The sequence below is a fragment of the Manacus vitellinus genome, unplaced genomic scaffold (genome assembly GCF_001715985.3).
Source record: "Manacus vitellinus isolate BGI_N305 unplaced genomic scaffold, ASM171598v3 scaffold_47_pilon, whole genome shotgun sequence".
Lineage (NCBI taxonomy): Eukaryota > Metazoa > Chordata > Aves > Passeriformes > Pipridae > Manacus > Manacus vitellinus.
In genome coordinates, this window is record NW_021940585.1 from 2,089,502 (window position 1) to 2,109,453 (window position 19,952).

Genomic DNA, 19,952 nt, shown 5'->3' on the forward strand with positions numbered 1-19,952 from the left:
TGTGTGAAATAAGCTGTGAGATTCTATAAACTAAGGCTCTGAGGCTCCCCCTCAGCCCCTCCCAGGCTGACAGCAGGGATGGTCTCTTGATCCTGGGGCTCGGGGCAGGGCGGGGGAAGCAGAACCTGCCTGTGCTTCCAGGGGTGCCCCTGCCTGTGAGCCCTGGGGCAAAAGGGGTGTTGAAATCCTGAGAGCAGAGACAGGAGGAGTTCAGGGGGCGTTCAGCAGAAGTGGGTGGTGGTGGGAGCAGGTTTGGGTGGGCAGGGAAGGGGCAGAGCCAGTGCCCTGAGATCAGACAAGAGGCTGCTTTAGCTGTGCCTGTTGGGGCTCTGGAGCTCAGGCAGGTGCCTGAAACTGGGCTGCCCAAAGGGGAACTCATCAGTGAGGGGACTCTTGTGATTCACAATTAATGGTGGATTGTTTTCCCTTTAATTCCAGGCTCTACCTTTGCCAAAGCCAAGCCTGAAATTCCCTGGACGTCGCTAACGCGGAAGGGGATTGTGAGAGTTGTGTTTTTCCCCTTGTTCAGTCAGTGGTGGATACAAGTCACTTCCCAGAGGATTTTTACGTGGCTCCTGGTGCTCTATGTTATGCAGGGTGAGGGTGGGAGCAGGCCATGCCATAATCCTTGTTCTGCAAGGAAAGTGATGCCAAAAAATGTGTGGACTGGGGACATGGGGTAGGGGTGGACCTGGCAGTGCTGTGGGAACAGTTGGTCTCTGGTCTCCAAGGGCTTTTTCAACCTTAGGGATTTTGTAGTCAATAAGTTAAAACATAAGGATCATATCTGGAACCTACTTAATGTACATTTCAAGACGTGTGGCACCAGCATTTGCAGAAATTAAATAATAATTACAAAATGAAGCAGGGTAAAAGTAAATAGTTAAGACAGAAGAACTGGGTCGTGCTGGGTCACAGGTGTATGGTTTGATCTAATACAGGGTGCTCATCTTTACCTGCATTAGGGGAACCTAAAACCCCTTTCTGCCTCACGGTGCTGGTGCTTTGCTGTCAGCAGCTTTTCCTGGAGTAGAATCCCAGGCTGCTTTGGGTCGGAGGGGATCTCGAAGCTCCTCTGACCGGGGCCGTTTGCTCCTCCCCAGTGGTGGCGGTGCTGCTCTACCTCCTGGTGCCCGCGGGGAGTGCCAGCGAGGTGATGGGCCCGCTGTGCCTGATGCTGCTGCTGGGGACGGTTCACTGCCAGATCGTGTCCACGCAGGTGAACAGACCTGCCGGGAGCAACGGGCTGAGCCGGCGCCGCAGGTGAGGGACCGGGGGTGGCACCGCAGCCAGGGGACAGCAGGGGGCAGGTGGGTTGAGTTTTGGCTCCTCTGGATTGCTGCAGCAAAGGTTTTCCCCACGTTTTGCCTGTTGAACCTTTCCTGGTGATGTCCTGGGGGTATATTCTGTTAATCCCAAAAAACCTTATATTAAATAATAAAATTTAATTAAATAAATTAATGATAAAGTGGTTATAGAAGTATTAATAAAATTAGTATAAAATTAAAGTTAAATTAAAATTATAAAAACATTAGAAAATTATTGTAAAATTAATAATAAATGATTATAAAATTAATAATAAATGATTATAAATTAGAATTACAAAGTTATTAGAAAATTATTATAAAATTAACTATAAATTATTATAAATTACAAATAATGTATTAATTGCAATTTTAATATATCAATGTTAAGTATAAATTAGAAATATTATAATTCTATTAATTATATCAATTAGAACTATATAAGATATAATATATTACTATATTACCAAATTAATATAGTATTAATATATTAATAAACAAAGCAATGTATTACATTATCTATATTATAATATTAATAATCATTATGATTAGAATATGATAATAAAGTGTAAATATATTTATAAATTTGTAAATTATTACTATAAATTAGCAAGCACAAATTATTATATTATAAATTATTATCTAGAAATTATTATGAAATTAAAGCAAAATTAGATAAATTAATAATTAAATTAAATTATAAAATTTGCTTAATCCAAATAAAACTTGTTTGTTTCTTTAGTCTGCATGACTTAAGAAAAATAGCACCTAAAAAGCTGTTCAAATCTCATTCAGATATTTTAAGAAACACCAGAAAGTCATGTGTGTTGTACAAATTTAATTGTCCTTTTCTTAAAAATCAGGAAATTACGCAAATCTGTGGGCGTGGATGGGAACAGTTGGTCTTCTGACAAAAGCAGCAAGGAAGAGCAGTCTGGCTCTGCATCAGTGCTTACCAATTTATCCAGCCTGCTTTTCCAGAGGAGGTACGTGATCCCTGCTGGGTCTGTGGGGACAATTTGACACCTGGAAGATGAGCACACAGAGTGTGCTGTCACTGCCAGCCCCACAGCCTGCCAGCTGGCTTATCCTGAATTAGAGCATTCCTTGTCCTGTAGGAGGCTGGCTCCTCAGGAATATTTAGAATGTTCTTATTAGATCATGTGAAACCAAGCATTAGATGAGATGCAGACCGTGGTGGAGCTTATTTTTATTTATCAGATAAGTGACCTTATTTGATTTTGTGCTGAAATTATATTGCTGTTTTACCTCATTTCCTGGTTTAACTTGCTTGGACTCACTTTGCCACCTTCCTTTTCTAAAAATAACTCAAGGAAAAGGAGGAGAGATTGTATGGGATAATATTTCATTGTTTCCTTCTTTTTTTTCCTAGGTGAGTTTCTTGGTGAGTTTTCAGCTGACAGGTCCTTTCTCTTCATGAGGACTTTTTGTCTTCTGAATTTATTTATTTATTTATTTATTTTCAAAATACAAATAATGAAAAGTTTCCCCTTGGTTTAGAAATTTTGAGATACTATTAGAGTGAGGGTGAAGCAGGTATAAATATCTTTAACAGACTCAGCACACAAAACCTGTCAGCCAAGACAATGATTTATCCCTCAGGTATCTTGTTTGATGCTGCACCTGTATGGCAAGTGAAAGATGTTTTACTCCAAAGGGTTTTTCTCTGACATAAAAGTGTTTTATTGTGTTTTCTCTCATAGGAACAGAAGAGTGAAGTTGGTAGCTGAGAAAGGGACCGAGACAGAGAGTGGTGTGAGTGTTGTGGGTGATGGCATTAAACCCAGGCAGGCCAGATCTGAGCACAGGCTGCTGCACTCCAAAGAGAAAAGTAAACTTTCTGACGGGGAGAAGAGCCAGCAGGTACTGCCAGAGGAAACCCCTCTGGAGTCACAGTCTCAGTGTATTCTCTGTGTGCCCAGAAGTGTGTTGGTACTTCACTGTGTGGTTTGAACTAACATAAGATTCTCCCTCCTTCTGCTAATCTTTAGGGGACCTAAACCCCCTTTCTGCCTCTCATTCACCAGCTGACATGGTGCTGGTGCTTTGCTGTCAGCATCTTTTCATAGAATCATAGGATAGAATCCCAGACTGGTTTGGGTTGGAAGGGACCTTAAAGCTCATCTCATTCCACCCCCTGCCCTGGGCAGGGACCCCTTCCACTAGACCAGGTTGCTTGGCCAAGTACATCACACACAGACAGTCCTGGAAATGTCTGTGTTCATTTAATTGTTGAGACTTCTGATCCCAAGATGTTCAGTTAAGGGAGAGTGCTGATAACGATTAAAAATAAAAAAATTGGGAATTTTCAAAGGCAGTTCTGTGAAATAATTGGCCTTGCAAACAGTTCCCCACAATATCCTTGCAGAGGGGAGGCAGGAAAAACTGAAACAGCCCTTGGGGAGAGAGAAAGAGTTAAAGGATTGTGACCTCTGTTGAAATCTCTGAAACACAGAGATTTGGGAAGTCACTTTTGAGGCTCTTCTGGGTTGGTGGTGTGTTAACTCCCACATAAGGAACTTGGAATAGAATCTGTGCAGAATTCTGTCATACTGTGCCATACCAACTCCTCTCTGTGAAGGCATCTGGAGAGGGGCAGAGCTCTGTGTAGGGACACAGCCCAGAATTCCAGGTCTCTGAGCCACCAGCAGCCTTAAGCACAGGAGAACAGATGTAAGACACAGCCAAGAGCTGCTGCTGCCTCCTCCTCTTCCTGCCCTTACCCCAAATCCACCTCCATCCACCCAAAATTCCCTCTCAGTATATCTGGGGCAAGACAGGGATAGGGGGGACGAGTCAAAATCTCTGAAGTCTCTGCGATGCCGAGTGTGCTCTGTGGGGATCCCCTGCCTTTGCAGGAGTGAGGGCTGGCTGTGTGTGCCAGGGGAGCAAGGCTGTGGCTTTGAGCCTTTGGTGTGACTCAGGCTGGCCCTCTGTGGTGCCTCAGCCTGGCTTTGGCTGTGCCTTTCCAGGATGAAGGCACCAACAGGGATGGCATTTCGGACGAGCTGTCGAGCGAGGAGGACGCTGTGGCACGAAGGGTCCTGTTACGCCGGAGCATGGAAGGGGCCTCCAGTGACAACAGCTACGAGGAGAAGAAGAAGAGGCCTCTGCCTTCTCTGAACCAGGCTGTCTCGCAGGTACCCACCTGGAATTTGTGCCATTTCTCACACTTTAGTTTGCTATGGACAATGAGCTGGATTTCCTTTGGTTTTGGCAGGTCAAGCAAGCCCTGAAAGGTGCCAGAGACTCTGACAGTGTCGTGGAATCGGAACTGGAATCTACGTTGTATGTTCAGGTATGGTCATAAAGTCAAGAGAGGGAGCTTTCCCGGGCCTGGCCAGTGCAGGGACATCTTCCCTGTCACAGAATCATGGAATGGGTTGGGTTGGAAGGGACCTTAGAGCTCATCTCCTCCCAACCCCCCCTCCATCTGAACAGACAGTTATTAAATGTTTGTGCTTCTGAATTTTCAGGTACAAGGTGTGACTTCCCCCCCTCCCTGTTCATTGGCAGCTTTGTAAACGTTGTTCAGAACTGTGCTGCTTTGTTAAACAAACACAATCAAACAAATAACCCTGTTGGCAGCTCTGAGCTGCCTCTATTTGCTCCTGTTGGAATTGCTGCAAGTGCTCTTGTGGTTGGGAGGCAGTGCTGTGCTGTAGCTTTTAAGCTAATAAATTTTGATTTTAAAATCATAGGATGTTCTGAATTGAAAGAGATCCACAAGGATCAGAGTCCATTTCCTATAATGAAGGAATAAATTTATTCTGTGATATATACCCAGTCACTTCATTATTTTGTTTTTGACTCTAGCACTTCCCCCACCTGAAAATAAAACAGAAATAAAATATGTGAATATCAGATTATAAATATGAAAATCTATAAATTAATATAAAATAGAAATTAAATCTTAGATTGTGGAACAGGCAGAAAAGTTTTACATTTGAAGGAATAAGTCAGCTTTTATTTTGTAAAGTTGTAAAGAAGAAAGGTGAGGAACTAATGGGGTCTGTGTGAGCTCTGATGTAGAAATGCTTCTTCCCAAAACTATCCCTGAATAACAGTGTCTTAAACCACTTCCATCGGGTGGGTGAACCCGGGAATTCTAATTCCCTCGGGAAGCTGATTCCTGGGGGGGAGGAGGAGGTTTTACAGAGCGAGTGTGGGGCTGTGCCATGTAGATTTTGCTGCTCTCTGAAGGACTCGAGGCCCTGCCTTGGCGTGGGGTCCCGGAGCTGCAGCGTGAGCCGGCGGGACTCGGAGAGCACCCGGCAGGACTCGGAGACCGAGGACATGCTGTGGGATGACCTCCTGCACGGCCCTGAGTGCCGCTCCTCCTGCACCAGCGACAGCGAGGACGCCGCCAGGGACCCCCGCAGGGACCCCAAGGAGGACGTGTTCCAGCAGGTTGGTTCACGTGCAGCCAGCAGCTGAGAATACTTTCCCCTTTCCCTCCCTGAGCAACCCATTCTGTCAACCAGAATCACATGGAAGTCTGTAATGATCTAAACAGTGTCATGATTCACTCCCTCCTCCCCACTGGTATTATCTCATCCCAAGCAAAGTATTTCATTGTTTCCTTCTTTTTTTCCTAGGTGAGTTTCTTGGTGAGTTTTTGGCTGACAGGTCCTTTCTTTTCATGAGGACTTTTTGTCTTCTGAATTGCTCTTATTTATTGTTTTCCAAATATAAATAACGAAAAATTTCCCCTTGGTTTGGAAGTTTTAAGATACTATTAGAGTGAGGGTGAAGCAGGTATAAATATCTTTAACAGACTCAACACACAAAGCCTGTCAGCCCAAGACAATGATTTATCCCTCAGGTATCCCCCAAATTTGGAATCCCCCCTCAATCTAATTCAGGAAAAAGCATTATTTACTAGCAGGACAGAAGGAGAAGACCCACCTTTTGCATTTCTCTCTCTTTTATAGAACCATTTGTTCTGGCTGCAGAACACCAGCCCAGCATCTGCCAAAGTGAGTGCTCTGATCTGGGAAGGGAACGACTGCAAGAAGGTGGACATGTCCGTGCTGGAGATCAGTGGGATTATCATGAGCAGGGTAAGGCGGGGTGTGGCACTGCAGCCTCTCCCTCACACTTCAGAAATCAGCCACCAAAGCCCCTGGAAGTGGTTACACGTGCAAGTATCAGGTGCTGTACAAAACTGGGCCCTCCCCAGCTGCAAAGACAGTTGTTCCTACAATTTCCCTAAACCCCAGTTTTTGAGGTCTGTTGAAGACTAATCAGCTGATGATTGCTGGTTTTCTCTGCAGTGTGCTGAGGGTGGGGGTTTGATTATTTATTGGCTGGTTGCTGTTGGCTTTGGACTGAAATGGGTGGGACTATTTTAGGCTCTGTCTTGGGAAGGGAAGGGGAACTGACTGCTTGGCTGAGTGGCTGCTGTCCCACCCCCCCCCCCCACCATCCACAAAAACAGGCCTTTTCCTTGATGCAAAACCCAGGTAATCATCCCATTTTTGTTCCTGCTTGCCAGGTGAATGCCTACCAGCAAGGAGTGGGGTATCAAATGCTGGGAAACATCATCACCATCGGATTGGCGTTCCTGCCCTTCCTCTACAGGCTCTTCCGCTTGGATAACCTGGAGCAGCTCTGCTCCATTTCTCTCAAGGAGCTCTTGTACATCTTCTGTGGAGCCCCTGCCAGCGCCCCTGTCATTGTCCTGTCTGCCATCAACTTCCTGGAAAGGCTCTGCTTAACCTGGATGTTTTTCTTCATGATGTGTGTTGCTGAGAGAACCTACAAACAGGTGGGTTTGAAGGTCCTGGTGCCTTCCCTGAGCCTGGGGCGGGGATCAAACCCCCCCTGCTCCTGCAAAGACAAGCAGGTCTCAGCCAGCTGAGGGGGCAGAGCTGGTGAGGGAACCAAGGTCAGGGAGGGGAGTCTGGGAAGGCTCCTATTGATCAGTCACAGATTATACCTGTCAGTGTGTAATCTGACCCCTGTACCCCCCTCTCACCTGTCCCCAAGGTCTCACCCTGTCCCCTCTCTGTGCCCAGAGAAGCTGTGGCTGCCCCATCCCTGGAAGTCTCCAAGGCCAGGTTGGACAGGGCTTGGAGCAACCTGGTCTAGTAGAAGGTGTCCTTGCCCATGGCAGGGGGTTGTGGATGAGCTTTAAGGTCCCTTCCAACCCAAACCACTCTGGAATTCTATAAAAACAGCTGCTGCCATTTCCCAGAGAGGTCGAGCACCCAGGTCTCATGTGGGGCTTCCCCAGTCACCCTTTCTGCCAGGTACCCCTAACAATCCCAGTCAATCTGATTTGTTTTAGACTGATTTATGTGTGTGTGTGTTTTGTTTTAAACTGCAGAGGTTTTTGTTTGCCAAGCTTTTCAGTCACATCACCTCTGCTCGGAAAGCCAGGAAATACGAAATTCCTCACTTCAGGCTCAAGAAGGTGGAGAACATCAAGATCTGGTTATCCCTTCGCTCCTATCTGAAGGTGAGTTCTGATCCAGGGTTTGGTGATTACAGAGGGTGTAACAGTTACAGCTCTTTGTGGTGAGTTTTGGCTTCACAGCTCCACATCCCAACCTCAGCCCTGACCCCGTGTCCTTGTTTCCACAGAGACGAGGCCCCCAGAGGTCTGTGGATGTTGTTGTGTCCTCAGTCTTTCTGCTGGCTCTTTCAATTGCTTTTATATGCTGTGCTCAGGTGAGATTTTAACCTCTCTGGTTTTTAAAATAGGGGAAGATCTCTCCAAGTGCTGGAGGCTTTTCTTTCCCCAGAATACAAAGAGCTTTTGACCTGGAGCTGTTTGACCCCAAAGTACTGTAGAGAATGTTGCATTTTTTAAAAGCTTTGTAATCTTTAGTTGGAAGTAGAGATTCATTCTCTGCTTGCATGGGAAAATCTTGGGTTTTATAATCATCAGGAAAACTTCAGGACATGGGCATTTGGGCACAAAGGAGAGGAGACTCTGCCCAAGGACCTCAAGTGTTCACAGGACATTTTATTCCAGAGGGCTGATTGCAGCATCCTTTGTAACCACTGTGTGGAAAAGCAGCTCAAGAACTATTAGTTACACCTTCTAACCTTCCCTAAAGCTGTTGCAGGCAGCAGTGCTGATGCTGGAGCCATTTCTTGGTCAGTGTTCAGGCAGGTTCCTGATGTGAGGATGCAGCTCTGGTAGCAGTGAGGTTGATGGTTCGTAGATACTCTCACTGCTGTGACTGTTTTTGTAAGCCACAGGTTTCCAGAGGAAGGAATGACAATCCCAGTCCTGCTGTGTTAGTCCCAGTGAGTCCATACTGGGAAAGGCAGGAGCAGCTCCCTCTGGCTGGGGGGGTGGGTCTGAGGCTGCCAGTGGGACAAGGAAAGGCACTTTATTCCCTGTTATTTGGTCAGAGGGAGGGAAGAGAAAGAACAATTTTCCTTTTCTGAGCAGACAGAAAAAATCAATTCCAAGCTAAAGCCAGGTTAGAAACAAGACCTTTTACTGTGACCTCATTACAGGAATGATTTACACTTTGTGGAGGAACTGCCAGTGCTGGAGAGCACAGAGGGCTGGGCAGAGGAGCAAGGGCAGTGCTTGTGCACTTCTCCCAAGAACAGGCAACTTGCTATTGACATTGGTGCTTTTTTTTCCCCCCCAATACAGGTTCTTAAGGGCCACAAAACCTTCCTAAATGCAGCTTACAACTGGGAGTTCCTGATGTGGGAGGCAGCACTGCTTCTCTTTTTACTACGTCTGGCATCTCTGGGCTCTGAAACCAACAAGAAATACAGTAACATTTCCATCTTGCTCACTGAGCAGGTGACTCCATTTAGCTTGTTCTCCCTCTGCCTTTGTTTGGATATAATTACTGTATTTGAAACCAGCTTAAACACTAGAATGAAGCTTTCAAAATTTAGAAATCCACCCTTGTGTTGGCCAGAAGGCAACAAAGCACTGTACAGCAGGGCAGGGGTGAGCTGGTGATGTTGGGACAGACTCAGATTCTAAAGTTCTGGATAGCTTTTGTCTCTGGGTTAGCCAAAACAATTGGAAAAAGAATGATGTTATCAGTGCTAAATTCACTTCTTCAGGAGTGACAGCAGACTGCAAAAATGGCTCTGGTTTCCCTTAGTAATGAATCACTGGGGGGCTGGTGCTGGGATATCAACACCTGGTCTGTGGTGTCTGTCACAGATAAACTTGTACCTGAAGATGGAGAAGAAGCCAAACAAGAAGGAGCAGCTGTCTCTGGTAAACAATGTTCTGAAACTGTCCACAAAGCTGCTGAAGGTAAGATACTCTGAACAGCTCAGTTTTATAGAAGTGGTGCCTAAAGGCAATACCATGTGGCTCTTGATTAGGTAAGAGCTGGCTCTCACTCACAGAGGGGGTTTTTCTGTGCTCCTACAGCTGTGACATGAGATGGAGCAATACAAGACCACTGTGGTTAATTAGTGCTGTGAACAGACTGTGGATTCAGCAGGAAACATCTCTGAAACAGAGTGGGAATTCCTGTGCATGCATTTGAGAAAGGACAGAGGCAGCACAGTCTGTTGGAGTGCCAGTGTTAAGCTGAAAGTCAGAGGATGAATTGCTTTGCTCTTGGTGAATGTTAATGGACTCTTTTCCTTGTCCTTCCACTGCAGGAACTGGATAGTCCCTTCAGGCTGTATGGACTGACCATGAACCCCCTGATCTACAACATCACACGGGTTGTCATCCTCTCTGCTGTCTCAGGAGTTATCAGTGACCTTCTAGGGTTCAATATCAGAGTGAGTACAAACAGAGTCCTGTACAAACCAACAGCAACAGCTCTGGGGGCCCCCCAGACTCCTCCTGCCCGAGCAGAAAGGTTTGCACTGGTAATTCAGAGACCAGACTCTGCTGGGTGAGTCCCCACCTCCCTGAGCCAGTTCTGGGGGGAAGGACAGGGCTGACTCCAGTTTCATTTGTATTCAGGTCAAGCTGTTAGAATGCAGGGTTCTTTCCCTTTATCCCAGTCCTCCTGTGGCTCATCCTGCTGGAGCTCACTGAGCAGAGCAGGATGGGGAAGGGAGACAGAGTCTCACCTGTGGATGTAGGACATGTAGGACATGCAGACCTAAGGCTGTCAGACCCAAACTCACTCTCTGTCTCTTTGCAGTTATGGAAAATTAAACCATGAACTGACAGAACATCAGCCCTGGGCATCTCCACCAGAGAGAAGAGAACCTCAGGTGTGGGCAGAAAGCAGAAAACTGATGGAAATCTGTAATTACAGCTTTCAAACAGATTCTCAGTGTTATCAGAAGTTTTCTTTCTGCTTTACTGTTCTACACCACCCAGAACCAACTGGTCTCACCAGTGATGTCATCCCATGGCATGCACACAGAAAAACTGCATTAATGGGGCCAAATCCTGGCAGCTGGCACTGAAACCAGCAGGAACTGGTGTGGGACATCAAACCCTGAAGCCATACAAGAGCTGCAGCTGGAGGGACACCAATGGCTGTGACTGGTGCCACGTTCCTGCAAACCCTGAATCCTGGAATGTGACAAGGAGGGAGTCAGCCCTCCCATCCCAGTCAGCCTTCCTGGAGCTACACTGGAATATTGCAGCTCGATCATCCTTAGCTGCACTTGTCTGGCTGTGCTGAGGAGAGTCTCAATCCTTAAAAGCTCCACGTGCTTGAGGCTTTGCCTCTGTCCTGGACCACTGCAGGATGTGAATTCCAGCTCAGGATGTGAATTCCACCCCTCCCTGCTGCCACTCCAGCAATACCAGAGTCCTGCTGTTGGCTTAGGCTGGGGCTGCTGCGAAGAAATGATGAGTATTTTTCTGAAAACATTAATTACAGGAGAAAAACCTCTCCACAAATACTACAGGGAAAGTGTTTATGAGCCGTAGAACATTTTGCCAGGTCTGTTCCCTGGAACACTCCACTCCATCCTGTCCTGCCTGAGAACAGCTCTGGCAAAGACCTCCTCAGGTTAGTGTTTAGAAAGGGCAGAGGAGAGAAAGAAAACATTTTAAAGCTTCTGTTATATTTCCCTTCACTGGCTCTATCAGCTTCTATTTATTAGTAATGAAAAGAGCAAAAACTGAGGAACTTTTCAGAGCTTCATTCTTTCACAGGAGGGTAAGATGGCAGAAGCATTTTTGGTAGTAAATTGTTTACAGCTATTTTCTGTACAAGGAAAAGTTGTGAGATGTAAAAGGAGATGACAATTTTATATAGCAAAATGTACAAATAAACCTACAGGACAAGTATTTCATCATTACCCACTGTTTTCTACATCTATAAAAATAGATGATTTTTATACCACCTTTGTCAAGCATTTGCTGTTTGAATGGAGGGGGGGAGGGTGTCAAGGAAAATTCCAATAATAAATTGCATTTGTTTTCCAGAAGAGAAGCATGTTTGTGGGTAAAACCTGGGGTCACACCCCTGAAAGCCAACCAAGAACCTGGTTTATACAGTGCAGAACCAACAGGCCACGAACTGGAGTTTGTTTTTAATATCTATATAAAAAATAATGAGCGATTTACAGGTCTCTCTCTAGTCAGAACCTCAGAAGTCTGTATAAAGGTGCTGTACAATATATAAACATTTACACCCAGTACATCCATACATTGCTTAGCATTCCAAGGCCACATGGCTAAGTCTGATACAGGAAGTACAGATACAAGGTCTATGGAAGGAGAAATCACACACAGGTAAGACATTATCACATTAACATATAGAAAAAATCGAGGGGAGTTGATGGCAGGGGAATCATTTCAGTGGTGCTACTTAATTCATCTGGAATTAAAGGTCTGGATCTGTCACTGTACTCAGTGGTCAGGGCGAGTGCACACAGCTCAACACAAACCACCCTCTGGGGAAGGGCACAGGGGAAATATCTACACAGGCTACTTCAGAGTATTAAATATTTCACAGTCATACTCCACCCAGGGAGTATTTGTACGTGTTATGCTACACAGCAAACCTCGATGGAGCGCCCGGGGTTGAGCAGCAGAGCACAGTTCAGAGCTGCTCTAAAGCCTTTTGAATTCCCAAAGTCTTTGTGGAAAAGCTGGCTGAGTAGTCAGCTGTGCTTGGGAAGAATTCCACTCAGAACTGCCTCACTGTGCTTCATCAGCCTTTAAAAAAAACATCCCATGTTTCAAAGCCAAAAGGAGGTATTTGCTCGTTCCATTTCAGAGAGCAAATCCTATTAGTTTGAGTTTTGAGTAAGTAAAGCTCCATCCTTTACTCCTCCTTCTGCAAACTGGACCAACAGGCTCCTTTTACCATTAAACCCCTAAACATGTCAGGAAATCACTAAAACTATGAATAAAATAACCCCCTTCAGCTTCTGCTGTTCTCACAGCTTTGGGACTGAGGTGTCAGGAGGTCCTGGTGGTCACATCCCTCTTTAAAACGTCTCTGCCAGCCCAAACCACGGAGAGCGAGCCCCCTGTACCCTCTGTGTCATCAGCACTCCCTGATCACACATTCCATGTAAATATGGGAGAGTTCTAACATACACAGGCAAAAACTTCACTGACGAGGCTGCTCTGGCAGCTGGGTCTGTCTAAGGTCAGTTGTTACCTCTACAGAGGGAAAAAAATCCAATTCCTAACTAGCATTAATTAATTAAAGATGGGGCTTCAGCATCAGCTCCACACCAAGGCTGAGGATTTCGTGGTGCCACAAGTGAAACCAAAGGAATTATGTTATTTAACAGAACCCAGAATTTCCTCTCCTCACACAAGATGTTTGCAAAGCAAATCCCTACGAATCGAGGCAATGAAGCAATTTTGCTGCGTTCAGAAAACGCAAAATTATATCAAATACCATTTTTATCGACAGGGTTTGGTATGGGGTATAAAAACCCCAGGAAACACATCAACTGGGCAGCATCAGTGGCTTGTTTGCTGCCCTGGAACTGACAGAACCAACTCGCCCATGTCCTTCCCGACCCAGCAAGAACACGTGGGTTTCCTGACGCAAACAGGCACCACGCTCAGAGAAAACACCCACCTCAGCCCAAACCTGCCTTGTCTGTGACTGGAATCCACGGGGGGAGGGTTAGATTGACTGGATACAGTAGATAAACTTGGCACAAGAGCAGGAAGTGAGTCAGGATCACATTGGCAACAGAGGCATTAAATAACTTTGTTCAGACCTCACAACACTCGGAGAAGCCGCAGCAGTGCAACGTTGGGAGCAGCAGACAAGGGCCTGCACGGGGACACGGGGACAGCAGCTCATGGCAGAGTTTCACTGAAGCATCCAAAAGGTCCTTCATGCAGCTTAGATAATTTAAGAACAAATCAAACCCTTTCCCCCCCCCCTTCCAACCAGTTTCTGAGACCAAAAAAAAAAAAAAAAAAAGAAAAAAAAAAGACAACTGTGTGAAAAGAACCAATGCTTTAAATGACCCTTATTGGAAAACTGGTTAAAACATGTTCTAAAAAAAAACAGTGTCAGTCAGTCACACCCGTTTTCCAGCCACTCCTGCTGCTGGGGTGCCCTTAGTGGGGACCCTCCACGGCCCGGGAGTTATCGGCGCTTTCCTCACTGGAGAACCCTCGGGGTGGGAAGTTCCATCTTTGGTTTCATGGGGCAGCTCCACGTGTCTCCCTCCCTGGTGCCTGTTGAGCGTGACAGTCTCCTGTGGTTCCCCCCTCCTTTGTTTCTCCGTGGAAAGCAGTGGGATGTTGGACAGGCTGGAGGTTTTGAACCTGCTGGAACTCGACTCTCCAGAGCTGGACTTGGTCAATAAATCGTCCTCGGAGGCGTTTCTCCTGCAGTCCCTCAAGGGAAGGTTGTTCCCCTCAAACGCTGGGTAGTGTCTCTCTGCAGACCACCCTTCCATCCTTCCTGCAGTTTTCTGCTTCGTGTCTTTCCTGCTGACTCCTGGTTTACCAGTCACACCACCAGTTCTGCCCTGGCTCCTTCCCACCATTTCTGCACTTCCCGGCTTCCCGAGGTGCCTGTGGGGACTGGCTGACCTTCCTTGATTTCCACTGGAATACTCTTTTTTGTCACTATTGTTCGTTCCTGTTTCTGTGGTTTTACTCTCACTCCCTCTGGATCTGCCAGGTTGATGTGAGAGATTGTTCTTTTCAGGATCCCCTTTCCTGGGGCTGTGGAATCCCCTGGGAGGGTGTCCCTCAGCAGCCCCCGACTTTGCTGGACTGGCAGATCTGTCTCTTCTGGTCCCTGCTTCCAAACTACCTTTAGTGATTCCAAACCCAGGGCTGGAGGGACATTCCCATCTGTTCTTTGTTCTCTGGGGAGAAGACTGAGGCTTCCTCTCACTCTGGTTTTCAGTTAAAGTGCTTATCTTGTCAGGCACAGTGTTCTCTGCTTGTTCCAGTTTCTCAGACAGCTGAACTCTGGTTAAAGCTTCTCCTGGTACTGGTAAATAACACACTTCAGATGGGGAAGCAGAATGGGAAGATGAAGATAATGGTGACTGTTCTTCATATATTACATTTGACGAAGATGGATTGTAACTATCCCAATCACCTGGAAGTGAACAGAGAGAGATCTGACTGAACAACTACACACAAAAAATAATAATCACTAAATATTTCACAATTTTAGCACCTCAGTAGCAAATTACCGAGTTCAATTTAAGAAACATTATGGAGTGGCATATTCTCAAAGCCTTATTTAGCCAGATTTACGTATTGTCTTTTTCTACAAGCTACAACAACCCTGAGGATGTGATTTTGGAAAAAAAAAAACACAACTAGGGCTCAGAATGCTGCCTGATCCCTGCAGGACTGACACAGGCTTGGATCAAAACAATTTTGGAGCCTACACAGCAAAACTGCAAAACAGAAAGTCCCTGACCTACATTGTTTAATATGAGAAAACTAAATGAACTGGAACTGTTATGCTAAAAGAAACCTGAAACAGTGAAAAGTCGAGGTTATCCATAGCTTTGCACTTAAATAATAGGAAGAGATGGAACACAAGACATGCAGATTTACCAAGTCTTTAAGGAAAAACCAAGAAAAGCACTGAAAGCCCTTAATGTTGCTCAGGTTTCACGTAGGGACACAGACTGGAAGGAGCCAAACCTGAAGGAGGAAGAGAAAAAGCCCAGAAGTACATACCAAAAAAAAAATCACAGAGTACAGCAAGCAAGATTTCAACCAGAAATGTGGGATTAACAGCAAGGCAAGAGGCAACAAACCCTTCCCCACTCCAGCACCTCCTTCCCATCCCAGACCCCACTCTGGGCAGAGGGATGGGTGGGATGTGCTCCAGAGGTTCCCTCAGACTTTTGGGGATTCTGTGTTTCTCCCTCAAGCTCAGGGGATTCCTGTGAACAAAAGGGCCAGGAGTGACCCCAGATAATCCCTGCACATCCCTCATGGATAAACTCCACTGGTCACTGCTGGAGTCAGATGTTGGGGAGGAGAGAGCAGGAGGTGCCTCCACCTCCTCATTTTAATGGAAATGTCATTTTAAAGAGAACCTCCCCATGGCATCACAGAACATCCTGAGCTGGAAGGGACACACAGGGATCACCCAGTCCAACTCCTGGCCCTGCCCAGGACACCCCAACACCCCACCCTGTCCCTGAGGGCATTGTCCAAACACTCCTGGAGCTCTGGCAGATCTGGGGCTGTGACAGTTCCCTCCTGGGGAGCCTGTTCAGTGCCCAACCACCCAACCAGAAGCTCATCAGAGCCCAAGGCAGACTGTATTTAACCATATTTAACGATATTCAGCTTTCCCCCTCCCTGAGGAGGTGATTCAGGGTGAGAGCCAGGCCCAGGCAGGGTTTGTGCAGGGTTTGTGCAGGCTGAGCCCAGCCCAGCACAGATGGGCTGTTTCCATGCCCTGCACTAATTCCCTGATTTCACTGTGCTGGGCAGGTCAGAGCACTGGGATGTTCAGGGCCCTTTTCAAGCTCTCAGGAGGAAAGAAATGGAGACAGCTCTGAGCAGATTTTACCCCTTGAGTGAACATCAGTTGCTGCCTGTAAATGAACACACAAAGTATTTGGGAGTTCAAACTGCAAGTTTGGGACTTTGGAAGGATAAACTCAGGGTTGGGACTGGGACTGAAAAGTTCTTTATCAGAAAAAAGTGACCCTCCAATTTAGGAAGTTCATCATGAGCACCCTGGTGGCAACATAAGGGGATAAAAGACTAAAATGCACATTTGGGAATCAGGTGCTCTTTGCTTTAAAATGCTGCCACTGCCACAAGTCTTTGATTTGCAGTTTTGGGGCCCTGGCAGACCCCAAATCATCAGTTCTGAGCTCTGTGGCTCCTGCAAGCATTTGCTTTGCTGTCCTTCCTTTTATCTGGCCTATGAAATTGTCCTTTCCTGTTGCAGAGACAAAAATCACCTTCAATCAAACCAAATCCCTCTGGAGAACAAAGTTGTCCCTCTCCTGCTTCCTGAAGTTTTGGCTTTGAAAAACAAAGCATTCCATAACTTAGAAGGCTAAAAACTGAAATGAATCTGTACAGAAATCATATTTCAACAATACAGGCATTTTTAACTGAGTAATGTAGCATAGAGAATTTTAATTTAAATTAAAAGGCAATCAGGGTTAATAATTTTTATAGGGAAGCTTGATTAGCTTGGACAGAGCTGAGAAACTTATTAAAATATGGAATAATTTCACAGGGTTTTAATATTCCTAAATACTTGTCATGTGTTAATTGTACCAAAAATATTCCTCATCTTTTAAAACAAATATTTCTATTTTCTATTTTTGTATTTTAATTTTTAATTTAATTCAATAATAAATAAACACTTGCACAGCTGTCACAAAGGGAACTGCCAACTACTGCAGTGAACAAGCACCAGAATCTGCTTATCCCACTTTCCTCCCCCGCCTTGGACAAAACCAAACAGCCCTTGAGACAACATACTGTGATCTGGAATCAATCCAGTCCCTGGTCTCAGCAGCAGCAAAACTTTATTCCCTCCAGCCTGAATCAGCTCAATGGCTCGTGTGTGAGTGATTCCTTGGGTGGGTTCTCCATTAATTTCCACTATTTGGTCACCAACCTGAGGAGAAAAGAGCAAGCAGGTGAGTCCCTGGGAATCTCTGACACTGTTAAAGTGGTTTTCAGTTTAGAAAGAAAAAATTAAATAATAGAGGCAGATGCTTCTGTTTTCCCTCTTGTGCTGCAATCCACTCAGCAGCAGTGACACCCCTCCAGGGGGGATGAGCAGGGTGTGACCTGGGGCTCTGGGGGCTCACAGGTCACACAGGTCGTGTCCTCAGCCAGCTCAGGGAAAGAAAGTCTCAAAGTTCTCATTTACTGACACATTTCCACCACTTGTTCACAAGGGATTTTTATTTACAAGTGATGGTGTTTATTTTCTATCTGCTATTCATTTATAAGTGATGGGGCAGATCCAGCAGGTGCTTGAATGTATTTATTTTCCTTCTGGATGGTGGTGTGGAGGGAGCACAGGGATGAACCACACCTGAGTCACACCTGAGTGAGGTCACACCCCCCAGGTGAGGTGAGGGGCACCTTCACCCAGTGCACAGCTCAGGGCACAGCAGGTGGAAGGAATTCTTATTCCAGGCAGGAGAGATCAGTGCTGAGGTCTCTGAGGCCAATTAACAACTCACAGAGGTGCTGGGCAGGTAATTCCAGCTCACAGCAACCCCACAGGCTGCTGGAAAGGGGTTGGAATGAGCATGAAAAAGGGATGTGTGTTTGGGAAAATAGGAAAAAAGGGAGGCCTATCTGGCACTGCCCAGAACAGCCAAGGGATGTCACTGCTGTGTAACAAGAGCAGCTCCAAGAGACTGTCTGGGCTTCCTTAAATAAACTCTGCCAAAGGAGGTCAGTGCTGGCTCAGGGTGGGACAGGGACACGCTGACAGCTCAGCTGGGTGAGAAATTCCTCTTCAGTGCGTTAAAAGCACAGCCAGAAAATAACACCGTGTCCAGATGAGGAGGGAGACAAAGTGAATGACACGGGAAGTGTGAATCCCCTGGGGCTGGGAGAGCTCAGCCCCTCTGTGCTCTGAGCCCAGCTGGGACACTGAGCTGGGACACTGAGCTGGGACACTGAGCTGGGACACTCCATCTCTGCACAGGGAAGGGTGAGGGGCCAGGGGGTGGGAAGGGCCTTTACAAAAGGCTGCTGTACCCACACCCCACGTGGAAATCACTGGGGGAGCTGGAGCTGGAGCTCTCAGCAGGATTTTGCTGCCTCAGTCCCCACAGAGCCAGGGCACAGGTTGTCTGAGTGACACAGGGAACAGTCAGCTGGGACCTCAGAGAGCCAGGGAATATCCTGAGCTGGGAGGGACCCACAGGGATCATCAAGTCCAACTCCTGGCCCTGCACAGGACATCCCAAAATCCCACCCTGTCCCTGAGAGCGTTGTCCAAATGCTCCTGGAGCTCTGGCAGCCTTGGGGCTGTGCCCACTGCCCTGGGGAGCCTGTTCAGTGCCCAACCACCCTCTGGGGGGAGAACCTTTCCCTGAGATCCAACCCAACCCTGTCCTGGCACAGCTCCAGCCGTTCCCTGGGTCCTCTCTCTGCTCACAGACAGCAGAGACCAGTGCCTGCCCCTCACAAGGAAGCTGCAGACCCTGATGAGGTCTGACCTCAGTCTTTTCTTCTCTGGGCTGAACAACCTCCTGGTTGCTCAAAAAGCAAAGCCCTGGAGCTCAGTGTGACACCACTTAAAGAAGGAAAACAAGAGAAAATATTAGCACTGAACACCACACTTGTGTAGTCTCTGAAGCATGAGGGGAAAAAACCTCATTGATGTGAGGAATTGGATAAGAGAAGTTAACAATACTTAGAGTTCCACATCCAATTAAGCCTCACAGCAAGTATCTGTATCAGCCCCATTCTGCAAATACAAACAGAGGCAGAACCATGTGCCAGTGGCCACAAGTGCAGGAAGCACCAGGACTGCAGTGGGATGGCATCTCATGGGCACCTGGCTCAGCTCCACACTCCAGCCTCTGAAAATCCAGCTCTGGGAAGTAGCCACAGAGCCTCACCTACCACCATTCTTTGCTATTGTACCCATGTATTTGGTTTTACTACAATATCTGAGAGTGAATTCCTCACACAAAGATAAGAATTAACATAACATTTTGAAAAAAAATTAGGTTTGGATCCCCAGAAATGGCTCAGAATGGCAACAGCACAATGTTCACACACATATTCCTTAAAAATTCACTGACTTGGACACAGATTCTCCTTTCAGCTCTCTGTTCCTTTGTGAAATCTCTTGCTGGAGTCCTAAAGTACCCTGAGGAGCTGGGTCAGGGATGCTACTGGAACTCAAGCAAGGCTGGACAGTTCCTTTTGGATGCTCATGGAGCTGTCCATGGATCTCTCCTCTCCAACCCCACAGCTGTCACCACACAGGGACAGCTGGAAGAAGGGCAGAGGCCCAGCTGCTGTTCTGGGACCCTGTGCTCACGGAAAAAACAAGTTTCCTGCCACTTCAGGTAAATTAATGTGTCAACTTGATCAATAAATTGATCAGAGAAGCCAAACTCACGTGCACTCTCCCATCCTTGACCGCTGGCCCGTCCTCAGCCAGGCGCAGGATGAACAAGCCCATGTTATATTCCTTCCCTCCTCGGAGGCTGAACCCAAACCCTCGAGGGCCCCTTTCCAGCTCCACTGGGAAACAGCCAGGACTCTGTGAGGAGGAAAAAAGGGGAAAAAAAAAA

At 46.6% G+C, this 19,952-nt stretch overlaps 2 protein-coding genes across 2 annotated transcripts in view; one reads left to right on the top strand and one right to left on the bottom strand.

Moving 5' to 3' along the window:
• Positions 1 to 11,565, top strand: part of LOC103756406 (putative homeodomain transcription factor 1) — a gene marked incomplete at its 5' end in the record, with an annotated part of 29,885 nt that extends 18,320 nt beyond the window's left edge. The window contains 15 exons of the mRNA XM_018079572.3: positions 432 to 597; positions 1,104 to 1,263; positions 2,168 to 2,290; positions 3,029 to 3,188; positions 4,298 to 4,465; positions 4,546 to 4,623; positions 5,529 to 5,735; positions 6,260 to 6,388; positions 6,823 to 7,095; positions 7,657 to 7,788; positions 7,914 to 8,000; positions 8,947 to 9,102; positions 9,478 to 9,573; positions 9,930 to 10,055; positions 10,427 to 11,565. Of these exons, the coding sequence (XP_017935061.2) occupies positions 432 to 597; positions 1,104 to 1,263; positions 2,168 to 2,290; positions 3,029 to 3,188; positions 4,298 to 4,465; positions 4,546 to 4,623; positions 5,529 to 5,735; positions 6,260 to 6,388; positions 6,823 to 7,095; positions 7,657 to 7,788; positions 7,914 to 8,000; positions 8,947 to 9,102; positions 9,478 to 9,573; positions 9,930 to 10,055; positions 10,427 to 10,447 (2,082 nt within the window). The remainder of the gene's footprint in view (positions 1 to 431; positions 598 to 1,103; positions 1,264 to 2,167; positions 2,291 to 3,028; positions 3,189 to 4,297; positions 4,466 to 4,545; positions 4,624 to 5,528; positions 5,736 to 6,259; positions 6,389 to 6,822; positions 7,096 to 7,656; positions 7,789 to 7,913; positions 8,001 to 8,946; positions 9,103 to 9,477; positions 9,574 to 9,929; positions 10,056 to 10,426) is intronic.
• A 205-nt stretch (positions 11,566 to 11,770) lies between these two features.
• MAGI3 (membrane associated guanylate kinase, WW and PDZ domain containing 3) overlaps positions 11,771 to 19,952 on the bottom strand; it is a 35,264-nt gene continuing 27,082 nt past the window's right edge. Inside the window, exons 17-19 of the mRNA XM_029962484.1 lie at positions 19,778 to 19,921; positions 17,158 to 17,296; positions 11,771 to 14,782 (exon numbers count right to left, since the gene is read on the bottom strand). Coding sequence (XP_029818344.1) covers positions 13,743 to 14,782; positions 17,158 to 17,296; positions 19,778 to 19,921 — 1,323 coding nt within the window. The 3' untranslated portion in view covers positions 11,771 to 13,742. The remainder of the gene's footprint in view (positions 14,783 to 17,157; positions 17,297 to 19,777; positions 19,922 to 19,952) is intronic.